We start from the raw sequence: 17,455 nt of genomic DNA, 5'->3' as shown, positions 1-17,455 counted from the left end.
TAACTAAGAAAGCCATAGTTGTGTTCAGATAATTAACAAATTATAGTTTCACAAATTGTCAGACCTTCAGCATTGGGGAGACTTCAGAGATGAGCAATTCCTATCTCTTCCTAAAACATGAATCCAATTCCTGATAAAGGTATGACCCTCATTTATCCAATGGGGAACTCAGTAGCTAGAAAGGCAAAGCACAACATTTCTAAATAGCTCTTCATAGGAAGTCCATTCTTATATTGGAAAAATTCTCCCTCATCAAACTTTTCATTCATTGTTCCTAGATTTCCCCTTTGGTATCAAGCTGAGTAAGTATAATTCCATTTCTTCAAATATTGAAAGAGTGCTAGTCCCATCCCTATGTCTTATCTTTCCTAGGCTAAAAAGTATTGATAATAAGGATGTGGATTCAGATCCTTTCTCTGCCATCTATTAGACACATGCTTTGTTTTCATTATGAACTTTAATTTCCTTATCTGTGAATTGAAGATATCTGCTCTGCTAGTTTTATAGAGTAACAGAGGAGATGCTAAATTGAAAAATCTCATGCTAATATAAACTATTATCTTTATTTTGAATCCCCTCACTAACACTAATACGCTCTTAAATATAAGAAGGTTGTAGCAACGTGCAACAATGTAAACCATAATTTTTATTCAAGTTATAAAACAAAAAGTGCCACAAAAACAAGTATGTGTCATTAGGAAGGAAACAAACATTTATTATGCTCGTACTATGTGTCAGGCACTCTTACTAATATTTTACAAATATCTTCATAGCAACTCTTGAAGAAAAATAGAATTTTATATACCCAGTTCACAGATGGGGAAACTGAAGCAAACAGAGATTAAATGATTTGCCCAGAGCCAAGAGTATCTGAAACCACATGTGAACTCATATCTTCCTGATTCCAGGCTCCGTGCTCTATCCATTGTACCATTTATCTGCCTTGTTATCATGCCTTAGAAAAGTAGTCTACTCACTATTATCGAATTTCTAAATTAGGGATTATTCTTCAGGGCATACTTAGTAAAATGAAATGATAAAAAGTAGATGAAAATCTATTTCTGAAAAGAAATGCTGAGGGGTACATCATCAGTTCAGTGAAGACTCAATTCTCCTTCCTCTAGTTTATCCACCTGTGTGAAGTATTTGATGCTGCACAATTAGAGCAATAGCCCTGAAATGCTTTAAGATACTTAACTGTCAATTGGACAATTCAACTATGCTCAATGTGTTATACTAAGTAAGGTTGAAAAGTAGAATAATACAAATTAAGATTATTTTCACAAACCAAAAGCTATTAGCTGAACCAACCAAACAAAAAAGGCTTTCTGGTTAACCTTGCATGAACTAGAAATCAATTCGCCATTACACTTCGTTCTTCAAGCAACATAATTGATAAGGCTTTTCTTTCCTGTAGTAATAGAAATGGGAAAATATGTTTTGTAAAAACTTCTGGCTAATAGAGAGATGAAGTCAAACTCTGGTTGAACTTTCCCAGTATGTTATGTTCTAGAAAATATGCAGTCCCCTTTGTTTCCTCATGGTCACATTTTGAATCAGGGTTTTTGTATCATCCTTCCTTTCAGATCCAAAAAGAAAAGAAAAGAAAAACTACTTAATTCTGAAAAAAAAACAGTAATTTTAAAAAGCAGTAATTGTCACTAAGAGGACAGGGAATATTAATGATCTGAATGAAGGAAGTCAGTGAGAACTGAGGGTTTTTGGTCTTGGATTTTCTTAAACCAAGGTATGATAAAATGGATAGGTCTCTAGTCATAGTTACAAGAATTCTTGAATACAAGTCTTCCTCTGAATTTGTACTCCTCACCAAATAAATCATTTAACTTGTAAGTATTGATTAAAAAAAAAAAAAAAAGGTATCTCCTCTTCAGAGAGCCTTCTAGCTTCTTTCAGTTTCATATCTCACCCATATACTTGTAAATACATGTCCTATCTCATTAATATGTAAATTCCTTGAAAGCAGGAACTTCTTAAGTTTTCATGTCCCTAGCTTGCTATCAAATAAATAATTTTTAAATAAATTACATACAGATCTCCCTTCCTTTTGCTCTTTCTGGCCCTTAGAATATGATATAACACTAGATCTTTCTGAGCACAGAATGGTGTATGACCCTTTTGGCAAATGACAATTATAAATGTGTCCTCAGATTCAATGTACCTGATCTTGTAGGTATAGTTGGAAGATTTCCCAAAGGGAAAATCACTTAAAATACCCTAATACTATCAAGCTCACCAAGGACTTTTTCCAAGGGGAAAAACACTCTGGGATTGCTAAGTACTTGGGAATTAGATAGGTCTTCTTGAATTCCCTTTGGACAAGAAAAAAAGACCATATTATGACTCTTTGGAGATGAGGCAGTGAGCAAAAATCTATAAAGTACTTTAGATACCAAGAAAAGCAAAAACATGATCCCTGACCTTGAGGAGTTACCTTGAGGAGGACCTTAGGAGTCCTAATGGAGGAGACAAAATACAAATAGTTGTGTACATAAAAGAGATATGGAAGATAGATGGAAGGTGATGTCAGACAGAAATGGGGATGGAGGTTCCCAGATGTAGCTAACCAAATAAAAAGCAAGTAAGAAGCTATTATGATAATCTGGGCAAGAGGTGACAAGGACCTGATCCGTATCCTAAGTCAAAACTATGTGAACGGAGGGGAAGAGGACAGATAGAAGAGATATTATGGAAATAAATCAGTGAGATTTAGCAGTTATTGGACACAAGGAATGAAGGAGAGGGGGAAGAGGCAACGATTACTACAAAGTTGTAAACTTGGAAGGCTAAGAGAATAATGTATGCATCTATAGAAATGGAGAAGCTTGGAAGAAGACTATCTTTTCACATAATAAGGTAGATTTTTGCCATACTGAATTTGAGATTGGAGATGATTAGCAGTAAGTTGATAATATAGGAATGAAGTTCAAGATAGAAATGAGAGTGATGGACAGAGACAGATAAAAAACTACATACATACATACACAAATACATATATAGGTATAAATACAATAAATATAGATACAGAAAGATACATAGATAAATATAAATACATATATAGATATATAAATAGATACATAGATATAGATACATAGTTATATATATATATATATATATATATATATATATATATATATATACATATATAAATATATATATATATATATATACATATATATACGGATACATAGATACACAGAGATAGAGATTTAAACATTATGTACATAGAGATGATAATTCAACCCACTGGAGCTAGAGCTGATGAAATCAACAAGGGGGACAGCCTAGACAGAGGAAGACCCAGGACAAGACTTTAAGGTAAATCCATTCAATGATTCAGCAAAGAGGTGATAAAACAGGTAAGAATAAAACCTCGAAAGACTAGTGATCCAGAAGCCAGAAGGATGGGAAAGGATAGAAAATCAAGAGGAAGGTATGGTCAGCACTGTTAAAAATTTCAGAAAGATCAAAACAAATGAGGACTAAGGAAAAGATCCTTGCATATAACAAATAAAAATCATTGTCTTAGAGGTAGGCTCAGCTATGTTGAAGGTTCAGTCCTAGGGATAATTTGATCTCTAATGTAAAGGATTAGATTTCATTTTCTCACATTTTTAGCTCATTATAGCCTGTCCCTAGTACCCTGGGAAGATTTGGTTAAAGCTTAAATTTTCTGTTCATGATCAATCTTCCCCCAAAAAAGGGCATGTATTTTAATTAAAAAAAAAAAAAGTATGTCAAGGTAAGACATGAATCAGGTGTTCCTAGGACAGATATTTCCAACCTTGCTCCTTGACTCTCCTATAACTTGGATGAGATGGTAGTCAATAAGCCTTTCTCTTCTGATATTGTGGGAGACCATTTGATCTTACCATATACACTGTCATGTGTCTCAGAGTTCTCTGCTTTTATCAACTGCTCTTCAGGCCCCTGAGTCTGTCATCTGATCTACTTACATAATCCAAGGATTTCTTAGCTGCCCAGATGATACACCATTCGGACTTCAGGGCCTTTCTATATACCTTGCAACTAATTTTTTTTAACATGCTATCTTCATAATTAATGTGACTTCCTTAAGAGCAGGGACTGTCTTGATTTTTCTGTTTGTATTCCCAATGCTTAGAGACAATAACTGACACATAGTAAAAAGGAAGGTAGCAAATATTTATTAAGCGTCTTCTCTGTTCCAGGCACTGGACTAAAAGTTTTATAACCCTGTTAGATCTCCAGTTCACATTTTAAGAAACTGAGGCATACAGAAGTGAAGTTGTCCAGAATCACAGAACTGAGAAATCTCTGAACTCAAATTTGAACTCTGTTCTTGTCTCCAAATCTAGAGTTTTATCCATTGAGCTCTAGTAAACATAGAAAGCACTAAATAAATTCATTCATACATTTAAAGTTAAAAGGAATGTAGTCCATGTAGTCCAACTCTTTCCTTTTATAAATGAGAAAAACGAGAGCAAGTTAGGGTAATTGACTTAGAAAGGATCACACAGTTAATTATCCTCAGAGGTTGCATCTAAATCCAAATCCTCTGCCTACATAGATAGTGTTCATATATATTCAACAGAAACAAACTTAACTGACTCATACCTTCTATTTTACTCTCCAAGGAGAGTGATGCTTAAATCTCATATCAACCCTAAGACACTTTTCAATATTTCTGAATTTGCATCTTATGATTCAATTCAATCCTACATTATCCCTCTCACAATAGAAAGCTTTCTGATCACCCAGGCCAGGACTAGGATTCAAACTTTTATTAGTGATCATCTTCTTCGAGATGGTAGTTCCCAGGGGCTCCTTGCCAGTCAAAGAACAATGACTGAACCTCTCAAACTCATAAGGAAATATCCAAGCCTAGACATGTCCACTTTGTGATCAGGAAAGAACAAATACTGAAGAGGTATTGAAGGATCAAGCCACTTTGAACTTTATTTTTTTTTTAATTGAAGTTTTTTTTTTTTTTATTTTCAAAATATATGCAAGGATAATTTTTCACCATTGACCCTTGCAAAACTTTGTGTTCCTTCCCTTCCCTCCACCCCTCTTCTAATGGCAAGTAATCCAATATATGTTAAACATAATAAAAATATATGTAAATCCAATAGAGGTATTTGTACACTTTAAACTTTAAAAACAAGTTTGCTTGGCAACTGCTAAATCTCCTTCCTCAAACAACTGTTGCCCTCTGGTGGCCTAACCATGTGAATGGGTATCACTGTAGCTTCTGATTGACAGTAGACTTGTCCCACAAGTGGTCACTTCAATTGTCACTATTGAAGTACTGATTAATATGAGCGATTAATCTTGAACCCATGATTTAGAGACTGCTCAATGCAATTAAAATTTTCTAAAGAAATGATAGATTTGAAAAACAGCTTATTCTTTAGGTTTTGCTCTAGCCATTCAGTGAATTTAAAAATTGCTTTCTTTAACTGTCCATCATGAATTTTTACTATTCCTAAATTCCATTAACTACCATGGCAGAAATCCTTTAAAAATAATTATTATTATGAGCTAATTAACAATATTGATAAATAAAAGCAAGGCAAAACGAGAAATAAATCTGTGGGATTTGAATTAATTGTATACTTAGAAAAATACAGTATATTCTTTAAGACAAAAATATTTATTTCTGTCCCCTTCTGATTCTTTTTCTGCCTTAAAAGTTTTTTAATATATTACAATAGATTCAGAACTGGAAGGGATGTTATAGTTTGTGTTGTACAACCTCCGCATTTTACTGCTGAGCAAATTGAAGCCAGAGAATTTCAGTAATTTGACCAACATTACACAAGTTGTAAATAACAGAGCCAGGTTCTCCTAGGTCCTCTTACTTTAAATCCAGCATTATTTTAACTATACAAAGCTGCTTTCCCAATCAAACTGATAATCAATTGATGAAATGCTTGCACACAGAAACACTATATATTTATATATATTAATACATTTATATAATATATCAATATACAGTGTTTCTGTGTCCAAACATTTATATGTATATATATATATATATATATATAAATGTGTGTATATATATTTACATATATACATATAATGCATAGTAGTACATACAGGAAATTTGTGTACATATGTATATATGTATACATATATGTATATGTAACATACATATAGTATATATAGTATACATATACATGTTATATGTATGTGTATATATACTTGTATATATAATATATACATTATATCTTATATAAATATATGCATATATACGATATATACATTATATATATAAGTATATGTACAAATGAATATGTATATGAACTGAATAATAGTATTCAGTTTAAAGATTCACTAAGATTTTGGGGGACATCCAGTATATATAGTTTATATACTACTATATAAAGTATGGATATATAGGATTATACATAGTAACTTTTTTTGTAATGGTATCTTTGTAAAGTGCCTTCATCATAATAACCCTGTGAAGTAGGTTGCATCTGTATCATTTTATGGATGAGAAGGGGTGACTAAGTGATTTGTCCATGTTCAGGTAACCATTACATGTCTTAAGTAGGATTATGAACCGAGATCTCCTAACTCCAAATTCAGCATTTTTTTCATTACATGATAGATTTCTTACTCTTTTTATGATCTCTGAAATAAAAAATACAATAGGAAAGCTGTTTTTTTGTTGTTGTTTTCCCCTCCAGAGGAATGGGAATGAATTCATTTCTTGGTATGTGAAAACTATTAACTCAGATTGTTAAGAACTTATGCTTTTGAAAGAAAAAATCAGAAAATAAAGCTTCTTTCTCATTGTCCTATTCGGTAATGGGATCAGAATGGTTTTAGGATGCCCTTTTTTGGGGGAGTACATTTTCTTCTGACAAAATTACTAATACACAATTTTCAGAACATATTTTGTGAAAGATAGAGGCTTTTTTTCTCCCTTTGGATTCTGAGGCTCAGGAGGGGAGTATCAAATCTCCTAGAAATCTGGCAAACCACAGAACAGAAGAATTTTTATTCCACAGATTTCATTTCAATTGCTCCAAGGACTCATGGGATGTTGAGGTCTATTTAAGTTGTAGTTGGATTGAGTTTTTTTTCCTTGGGTGGATGAATTTATATACACAGCAAACTGAATTTTGCTTTATTGACCTGAGTCTAACTGGAACTTCACCAGCTCAAGGGGAAAAAAAAGTTAGAGCCTAGTCAATAAAAGTTCAGGGTTGTTATGGTCTCCAGAAAAGAAAAAAAAAAGTTGGCACTTACATGGCAATCTTAACCATCAGCTTCCTTAGAAAGCCTAAATGTAGTCCTCCATGTCAACAAAAGGAATGTTTAATGTTTATACTTTACACCCATTAATTCCCTCTTTAGGCTATTTGCCATCTATATGCCTGCATCATGGATCTGAGAAAAGAAGGGCACCGCCTATACAGGTTTCATATGAAATACCTAATTGTTATCTTAACTGGTGGGAGTTAAGTAGGAGCCAATAGGGTCAGAGTCACAAATTTGTTCTTCATCTGGACCAGTTAGTTTGGGGTTTGTTTGTTTTTTTTTTTTTTTTTTTTTTTTTCCATGACCACAGTTCCCATATCTCCTATGTCTCAGCACTCTTATAAATGAACACTCTCCAAGGAAAGAAAATAGAGTTTCCCAAATACAAGCTGGTGAGTTTTACTTCAATTCAAAATACTAGAAGGAAATATCAAATGCATCAGTGAACCTCTCATAAAGGAAACAATAAATACAGATGGTGAGGATGGGAAGTAGACCTGTTGTTTCATTGAAAGGGGAACTGTAGAAGAGCAAACTCCCTCTAGCAATGCAGAAAGGTACATTCTCTTCAATTTATGGTGTTAAAAAGTTGACCAGGTCACAGTGGAGTTTGAACCCTCATCTTCCTGGCTCCAAGGCCATCGTTCTATCTACTACCCTAAGTAGATGGCATAGTTCTACTTGGAGGCAGGATGACCTGAGTTCAGAACCTCCGACACTTAGTCAGACTAGTTGTGTGAATCACTTAACATCCATTTACCTGTTGTTTCCTGTTTTCTAGAGCCCCAAAACTGGGGTGACAAAACATACCATTGCTTTCTAGATCCCCCATACCAGGGTGATTAAAATATACCTTCCTAGTGAAGTAATGAGGCGGGACTCCCAAGAATGGTGGGAAAATGGTGTCCATTTATTTCCAGGGCTTTCCCCTTTTTATAATAACAAAAACAACTCTGAGTACATAGGATCACAAACAACTTGCTATTGTATGTAGTTTGCCACCTGCTATCACTCTGCTTCAATCTCAACACAGGATATCACCACCCCCTGACTTCTCAGGAAGGCCGAGAGCCCTTAGGGAACATGGGGAGCCAAATTAGAGATTGTTAGCAGGTTCCCTCTGGACTGAAGGGTCTTATACCTTACCCAGAGTTTCCCCACTGATTGTGACCCTCTACATCTACCTTAGTTTTCTCAAGTACAAAATGGGGATAACAATATCATTTTTCTCCCAGGGTCATTGTATTAAATGAGATATTTGTAAAGCACTTAGCACAGTGCTTCCTTTCTTCCCATACTCTGTTATCTGACATTTGTGTTTGGGCCAGAAACTCTGAGGGTCTTACTCTCCCAGATTGACTTTTTTTTTTCAACGAGCCCATTCTGTCCAAAATCTTTTGTGATTGCTTTGAATCACTAAACTATTGAGAAGCACCAAGTCTTTCATGGTTAAGACTTCAATCATTAATTTGGATCAAATGTTATATGACACATTTATCAAACTTACAAATAACCAACATATGGAAGGATTTGATAACATGCTGAATGAAGAAGTCAGGATCCCAAAAGATCTTGACAGGTGGAACATTGGCTCACATCTCCCAAAGATAAAATGTAATATGAATAAAACTAAAGTCTTACTATTGAATTCAAAAACACAAACTTCTTAAGTATGTGATGAAAGACATTCATCTAGACAACAGTTTGTTTATAGCTTATGTATCAGGGGAGATTTTCTTTTCTAAAAATAATTTATCAAAATTTTGAGTTCCAAATTCCTTTCTTCTCTCTCCTCTTCCCTTCCCATGATGGTAAACAATTATGTAAAATATTTTTATATTAGTCATTTTGTACAAAAACACTTGAATATAGAAAAGCAGTGAAAGAAAATGAAAATAGCATGCTTCAGTCTGTATTCCAATAATGTCAGTTCTTTCTCTGGAGATGGTTAGTATGCTTCATCATTAGTCCTGTCTTGCATCATTGTATTGCTGAGAATAGCTAAGTCATTCTTTATCAAACAAAATTGCTGTTACTCTGTACAATATCCTCCTGGTTCTGTTCACTTCACTATGCATCAGTTTATGTCTTTCCAGATTTTTCTGAAATCATCCTGCCTGTCATTTCTTATAGTACAATAATATTCCATTCTAATCATATGCCACAGATTATTTAACCATTACCCAATTGATGGGCATTCCTTCAATGTCCAATTCTTAGTCACAACAAAAAGAACTTCTGTAAATGTTTTTCTACAAATAAATCCTTTTCATAAAGGGAAATTTACAAAACAATAAACTATTATGTGAAATAAAAAAATCTGGTGCAATGCAGTAATTCAATATGGGGAGTTTATTAAAGAGTTTAACAATATGAGGAATAGATTAATTTAAAAGTACTAAATCAAGCTAATAGAAAAATACTGATTTACACTCAACTACAGAAAAGACTTATGTTGTACATGGCAACAGTCACAGACATTGGTAACAACTGACCATACTTCAGCCTTCATCGACAAGGCAAGGGAATTACTTTCCAGTTGGATATGGCTATGTGGACACAGGTACATAATTCAGAAATCAATATCTTTCCCACACTCCTCCCTTGTGAGTGTGTGTGTATGTACAAATGTGGATTTCCTACTTGAGTTATTGCCTCAGAAACTGTTCCAGAGAAGTAGGTCTTTTCTTTCTTATTCCAAGGGAGCTAAATTTCTTTTAGAGGATAAACTTTCCTTTGTGTATCTCTGTAGGTCAGGAAAGTTTAGCCAATCAATTTACCAAGAATCTGTGGCCACTGACAAGAGTGAACTTCAGGCTAATACAATTGATTCATATTTTGAAAGTACATTATGATGTCTTATATGTTATCAGTAGAAGAAATAACTGAAGACAATATGGTGCCCTTGTACAAGCATATCAAGCACATTGGTAGAAATAAAATATGCAATTTGTGAATTGTCTTTTTAGCATAGAGACTTTAATGTAATCACAGGCTGTAGAAAGGCACCATGTTGACCAGTATCAGTACAGAGCTGACCTTAGCCACAACTTGAATATTGATGTCTTTCATTTACAGTGAATACCTCAAATGAAGAACTCAAAGAAGAACAGGATGAAGATGAAATTCTTGAAAAGGTAAGAATTTGTTTTGGCTGAAAAAATTTATGGAAAGTACTCAAGGATTTACCCAAATTGAATCTAGTTAAAATAGAAACTAGCATTTCATAATAAATCTGGGGGAGGAAATATGCTTAATACTTTATCTTGGTAAATGAAACTGAAAATTATGAAAATAAATTTATTTTATCTTACATTTGACAATTTTTTGGTTATAATGACTAATTCTTAGAATTAACAAAGAATGGAATTGTCAAATTTTTAAAAGTATGTTTAGTATGTTTTTTTATTATAGCTTTTTATTTGCAAGATATGTGCATAGGTAATTTTTCAGCATTGACAATTGCAAAAAAACTTTTATTCCAATTTTTCCCCCCTTTCCCCCACTCCTTCCCCTAGATGGCTGAATAGGTTAAAGTATAAGTGAAATACAATATATGTATACATGTCCAAGCAGTTGTTTTGCTGTAATCATGTCAAATTAGAATGGAGGATTGATTATTTAATTTTCCCCACAAAACTGTATGAAAGCATGATAAGTCACCATTCACATTACATTTGGATTTGACAGCTAAGTGATACCGTGGAAAGAGAAATGTACCTCCAGTCAGGAAGACCTGAGTTCAAATTCAGTCTCAGAAGCTTACTGGCCATATGAAATTGGGCAAGTCCCTTAAACTCTGTCTGCCTCCATTTCCTCATCTGTCAAATGGAGAAAATATTAGCATCTACCTCTCAAAGTGGTCGTATGAATCAAATGTGATATTTGCAGTTGTCCTTTGCAAAACTCTAAAGTGAAATATAATTATCACTCTGAAACATGACAATAGAATATTTGTTGCAATAAAAGAGAGAATGTCATCAATTTTCTATAACATCAAATCATTCTCTTGTGAACATCTATTGACAGTCAATGAGACTAGCCAAAAAAAAAATGGTTATGAGATGGTTTGAATTAAACTTAGAATAAAAATGTTGGAGTGGAGATTAATTTTAGAAATAATTATTTCATTAGTGGATATTTTTGATAGTGACTGTTACTTCCCTACACTACTTTGTGATGTTGTGTTTCTTCATGGAGAAAACGCTTCAGGACATCAGAGCTAGCAGGAAGCTTAGGTTCAAGTTATTTCTTTGACATATGCAAGCAAATCACTTAACTTCTCAATATCCCAGACAACTTTATAAGCACTAGAACACTTGATGGTCTATAGTGATAAAGGAATTTTCTTCACTAGAAGTTTACTGAAATAGTCATAGGTCTAGACCAAAACAAAGTATGACCTCTTAAATACTAGGACTCCAGTATTCAATACAACAAAGAGCTCCTGAATTTAGAAGGTATATAATATTATTGTACCAGAAGAAATAATAGATGTGAGAAGCTGAAAAAAGCTCTGGACTAATAACATATAGAATAAAGGAAGAGAAGCAGAAAAAATTATATACATGATGACAGTGGTATAAACAAAATTAAAAGTACTAAAATGGAGTAAAATTGTCATTTTATAACAAATATTGATCTTGGAAAATGTATGTGGAAATGTGCCCTCTCCCCTTTGGTTTGGAGAAATGTCAGACACATACATTCTGTTGGTTGGTTTTATTTAACTGTTTTTCTTTCTTTGAGAAGAAATGTGCAAATGTGTCATCATTCTTTTCAGGTTAGTAGACAATAATCAATGAGTAACCAGTATAGGTAAAGTGGCTGAAAAGTGGCTGAGCATAAGCATTGGACTATAAATGCAAAGACAGAGACTAGATATCTCTTTTTACTAATAAATTGAAGCCAAATGTCTAAGCACTTAGGTGTTAACTAAGAGTTAGTGGGATAGATATGGAGAAATGATATTTTATTTAATTGTTTTATTTCACTGGGTGGTAGGTAGGTAGAGTGTGGTATATCAAGAAATAATTTCAAAATAGTCATTTAAAAATACCCCCCCAAAGATGAGAAATCACCTTCATTTGTAAAATGAATTGAGAAACCTGTAGCCCAGTGTAAAACACATTCAAGGTGGGGAGGAACCTAAATAGGAGAATCCTGATCCAGGAAAAAAAAAAAAAAACAAACAAGTTGTGACCTTCAAATTAGAGAAGGAAATGGCAAACCACTCCAGTATCTCTGCCAAGAAAAGGGTCATGAAGAGTCAGACACTGAATAAGTGCATAACTGAATGACTGAATAAAATGACTGAATAACAACAAATTCCTAATCATAGTCATTTTGGATTGTGGAGACATATTCGGTACAGTTTCTGTCATAACATGAAGGGTTAAATTTTGCTGGTAGAAGGCCCATGTCCCCCTCTAGACAGTGTGGCTTGGCATCTTCACAAACACCTGCCTGCCATACAGCCATGTCGGACTAAAGCTGGCTCGAAGCAAGTTCAGAAAACCTGCCTGTAATTGCTTACAGGACTCTGAAGAGTATAACCTAACAATAAAAATATTTAGATTATGTTGCCCATAAAAAAAAAAAGTCAAAGGCTCAGTCTCTCTGGCAATATTCCTCCTAAAATGTTGCCATATGGATTTATACATATGCAGATCTACACAATTAAGCCGAGTGCACATGATATTTTAGTGGGTCGGTCAAACCCCAGACTATTCCATTGAGTCTAAAGCAATTTAATGCTGAAATTCTGGTTTTGTTCCGGTAATTTTTTAAGAAACCAAAGAAGATCATCATAGAAGCAGATTTGGAAGACATAAAAAAGACTCAACAACGCTCTTTGATGGAATGGAGTTTTATTGAACATTTTAAACCACAAGTCCTCCTGCAGGTATTTATAAGCTGTGATTCTCCAAGAGACAATCAGATAGGTCTGGTGGGAGGAAGGCTCAGAGGATGAATAGTGTGATACAAAATAGTTCATTTCTAGGTCACCAGTACAAATCCAGTTCAGATCCAACAATGTCCAAAGCAGCCATAGGCAAAAACTCCATTTATATCTAGTTCTGCTGAAAAATGCATTTTCTGTCCTAATTACACATTTACAGAGAAATTTGTTATTTTTTTTTACTGTTCCAAAATGAATGAAACATATTTTCCAAAGATAAATTGTTTTGTGTAGTAGACAGGTAAGCTACAATTAGCAATTTTTGTATCTGGGTTAATTGGTGCAAACTGTGCTCAGGACTCTGGCCCTCCTTTGAAGTGGAAGAAACCTATAAGCAGAGACTGTTGGTCGTTGAAAAGCCACGACTGGGGAAGAGTAGGAAGAATAGGCCCAGCCTGCTAAGAGCTCACCCAAGATGTGACCATTGAGGAAAGGAAACACTCATCTGATAGCTTCTTGTTTTAATTAATTGTTCTTGACTTAACTTTATTATTTAACTAATTATTCTTTTTTTTTTTTTTTTTTTTTTTTTTTGGTGTTAGAATGTATTTACTGCTAAAACATAGTGATTTCTTTTTTTTTTTAACTAATTATTTTTTTAACTAATTATTCTTGCTTTAACACTTATTTTAATCATCTTAACTTTAACTATTATTTAATTTTAATTATTCTTGACTTAACTAATTATTATTTTAACTAATTATTCTTAGCAAGCTGATAGCATCAGGTCAGTTATTGCTACTTCAGGAATAAAAGGGCCTCCTCTCTAAATTTTGTCACTTTGAAGGAAGATGCTAGTTTTTCTGACCTTGTGTTTATAGTCATCATGGAAAGAAAATGGGGCCAACATTAGAATCAATCTGGGTTGCCTGTCTTTGTTTTGTAAATTCTGAAGACATCATTAAATGGGTGTCTGTATAATCTTAGAAAAGTCACTTTCCCTGTCTGTGCTTTAGTTTTTTCATTGGTAAATGAAGTAGTTGGAAATGATCTTTAAGGTCTCTGCTAACACTGATGTTATATGATTCTTTTTAAGGAGAGAGGAAGAAGGTATGATTGCTGCACAAGTTTTCAGAGGCTAAAGATATTGGACTTTTTGATCCTAATAGTTTAACCCCAAATTTTACCATGCTTTAAAAATAACAACATGTTTTCTGATACAATTTACCACTTACCCTCCATGCAAATCAAAAAGAATAATGAAGTTAAATAATGTGAAATAAAGGATATTTCCATATAGCTTTTAGATTTATTTTTAGCAGTTAACAAATATCAGTGGAATGGATATGCTAAAGATCAACAATACCTCAAATCTTTGTTAGTTTAGATATAAAAGAAAAGTTTTATTCATCACAAAAGTAAAATTGTTAGCAAATCAAACTATGGGCTCATCTGCTTTTACCATAAAGGGTACATACACTCTCGTCACAATGACAGCAACAACTACTTATTAAGTTTATTATTGATATTACGTTAACATAGCACCATGCTAGGATATTTCAAAGTTTATATACTGCTCTTAACCTTTGTTTTTTTTTTTCTGGCTAGGGGATCTATAGCAGGGCTTCTTAAAACTTTTTCCATTTATGACCCCTTTTCACCCAAGAAATTTCACATACTTAGGTATATAAAATCGGTATACAAATCAAACATTTACTGATAATAAATCATTATTTTGTGACTCCCTCATTCAGTTACAGACTCCATATGGTTTGCAAGCCACAATTTAAGAAGTTAGATTCTAACACAACCTTATTTTTATATCACTCATAATTTTTAAATCGTGTTCTCCATTATGCCTGAATAGTGAATCAGATTTATGTATTTTCATACAGATTTATAGCATTAACCTACAGTGACAGATCTATTATATTCATTACTTTAAAACAAGGTATCCACTTCTATTGCCTTATTCCCATGTTGTGCCCCATCCTATCATGCCTCGGTAACACCTACAAACTCACATTTGCCTCTCTAGATGAAGTTATCAAATTCATTTTGTTCCTTAACCAATACTTTTCTTAAGGGTTTACAGACATTTAAGGATATAGGTATGACTTATACTTCCTTTCTCAGATATTTTCTGCCACAGATTACTGTGTTTCTCTGCTGCTGTTCTTTCTATATCATACTTATTACACTGTAGCATCTGTTTATCTGGAAAATTTTCTCCCTCTCCCCCACTACATTTTATCTCTAAAGCCCTCTTTTATCAGATCTGATAATCCCCAGGGAAATATTTTCTTCCTAGTTATCATTAGATGAAGTCTGAATATTAAGTTCAGAAAGCCAAATCCTGTTCTCTGACACCATCTTCTTAGCCAGCTGTTCACTTCCAATATCCTCTTTTTTCTTCTAGAGTCCCCACCTTCAATTGGAAGTAGTGATGAAAACACCACCTGTGCCTCCAAGTAATTCAGTTTCCTGTCCAGCACTTTGTAATCTCTAGAGATTGTTTCCAGATTTTTTTCTGGCTATATCAGTCATCCCCACATAAATCACAAGGAATAGGTAGTGGTCATCAGGTTTGACAAGTTTCAGGAGGCTTTCCATCACACATCCTGGATAGGTGCCAGGGAGAGAGACAGCACAAAAATCCAATTGGCCATCTACTTTTACACTCTGTAGTAAAATGACCACTGCAATGGAATATTTAGTTTGCAGTGCCCAGATTGGATTTTTACCTGGCTGATTAACACCTGTGAATCCTGCTGATCATTCCATGGATTGAGAAAGGAGGCTTTTTTTTCCTTAGATATTAGTCTGGTAGAAACCAACTCAGAGAATACAGTTTGAAGAGAACGTTCATTTTCCTCTCTTTGTCTCATTCTTCTTTTCTCCATCTTCATGGTTGGGGACTGCTTTAGATGCCATTCAGCCTCCTCAAGGCTTTATCCATCTTGATTTTGTTCTTGGATCATAATCCCATTTTGTCAAGGAGATTTTCAACCTCTGTGATTTGTAGTGAGACTTATTTACATGCACACATAAATATTGTGCATAATATAAAATAGGTTCAAAGTTCTCTATTTGCATATATAGTATATATGGATATATGGATCACATATGCTTATATAATATATATTATATAGATTATATATATATACATATAACATTATAGGCATGTATATATATGCAGGTTAATATATGTAGGTTATAGGTACATGCGCGCAATTTGTATTATATATGCTCTGTATTATATATATATATATATATACACATACACATGTACACAAATGTGTGTTGTATATGCTTATGTATACTGTGTATGTGGATATACATGTATACACAAGTGTGTGTTGTATATGTTTGCATGTATTATGTATGTATATACACATGCACACACAAACGTGGATGATGTTTATTTTTGTATGCATTATGTATGCCTGTGTTATACCAGATTACTTTAGGAAACCACCTTAGAGGTAACACTGCTAATGCAGATCAGTGCAATCCACAATCTTAGAGATGTATAACAATGACAAAAAATAACAATAACAGTACTAATAGCTAGGTTTTGCATAGCACTTTAATGTTCATCAAGTGCTTTGTAAATATAATGTCACTTTATCCTCAAAACAACCCTGGAGCTACATGCTATTATTATCCCCATTTTGCAACTGAAAAAAATTGAAGCACATGTACTAATAAATGACTGAGACAAGGTTTGAACCAATGTCCTCATGATTCCAAATCCAATACCTATCCTCTATGCCGCCTGGCTAACTGTCATGCTATAATGGGAGGAATATTGATTCTGTACTCAGAAGCTCTAGAAAAAAAATTCTACCTCTCTCATTAATGATCTCAGTTTCCTTATTTGTGAAACAAGGATTTGTACTAGGTGACATGTGAGGATCCTTTTAACTCTAGAGATATCTTGCTAAGTCATCTAAGACAATGAGAACTAAATTCCCTCTCCATGGTCCCACAGCCTTTATGAGTCCAAAGTGGAATTTAGACCTAGGTCTTCCTGATTGGAAGGCCAACTCTGTAACAACCCTTCCATGCTGCTTTTCTTATCCTTCACATGCAAGTTATAAGTTTATTGTATCCAGGACAAAACTCAAAGAAAACATATCTTCAAGGTCACTAGAAAGGTACCCTCCTTTTTTGCAGGAGGGGCAAAGAATCATAACATTTAGAAATGAAAGGTACCAAAGAGATCTAGTCAGAGAATCACAGAACCAGAGGTAAATAATAATAATAATTAATAATAAT

The 17,455-nt window shown here is 33.8% G+C and overlaps 1 protein-coding gene across 3 annotated transcripts in view; it reads left to right on the top strand.

Moving 5' to 3' along the window:
• Positions 1-17,455, top strand: part of SPAG17 (sperm associated antigen 17) — a 251,538-nt gene that overhangs the window by 132,343 nt on the left and 101,740 nt on the right. For all 3 annotated transcript variants that reach the window (XM_074263223.1, XM_074263224.1, XM_074263222.1), the window contains 2 exons: positions 10,351-10,409; positions 13,064-13,177. In XM_074263223.1, coding sequence (XP_074119324.1) covers positions 10,351-10,409; positions 13,064-13,177 — 173 coding nt within the window. The remainder of the gene's footprint in view (positions 1-10,350; positions 10,410-13,063; positions 13,178-17,455) is intronic.

Source organism: Sminthopsis crassicaudata, chromosome 4 (genome assembly GCF_048593235.1).
Source record: "Sminthopsis crassicaudata isolate SCR6 chromosome 4, ASM4859323v1, whole genome shotgun sequence".
Lineage (NCBI taxonomy): Eukaryota > Metazoa > Chordata > Mammalia > Dasyuromorphia > Dasyuridae > Sminthopsis > Sminthopsis crassicaudata.
The sequence above is the reverse complement of the archived record's forward strand: the minus strand, read 5'-3'. Positions and strand labels throughout refer to the sequence as shown.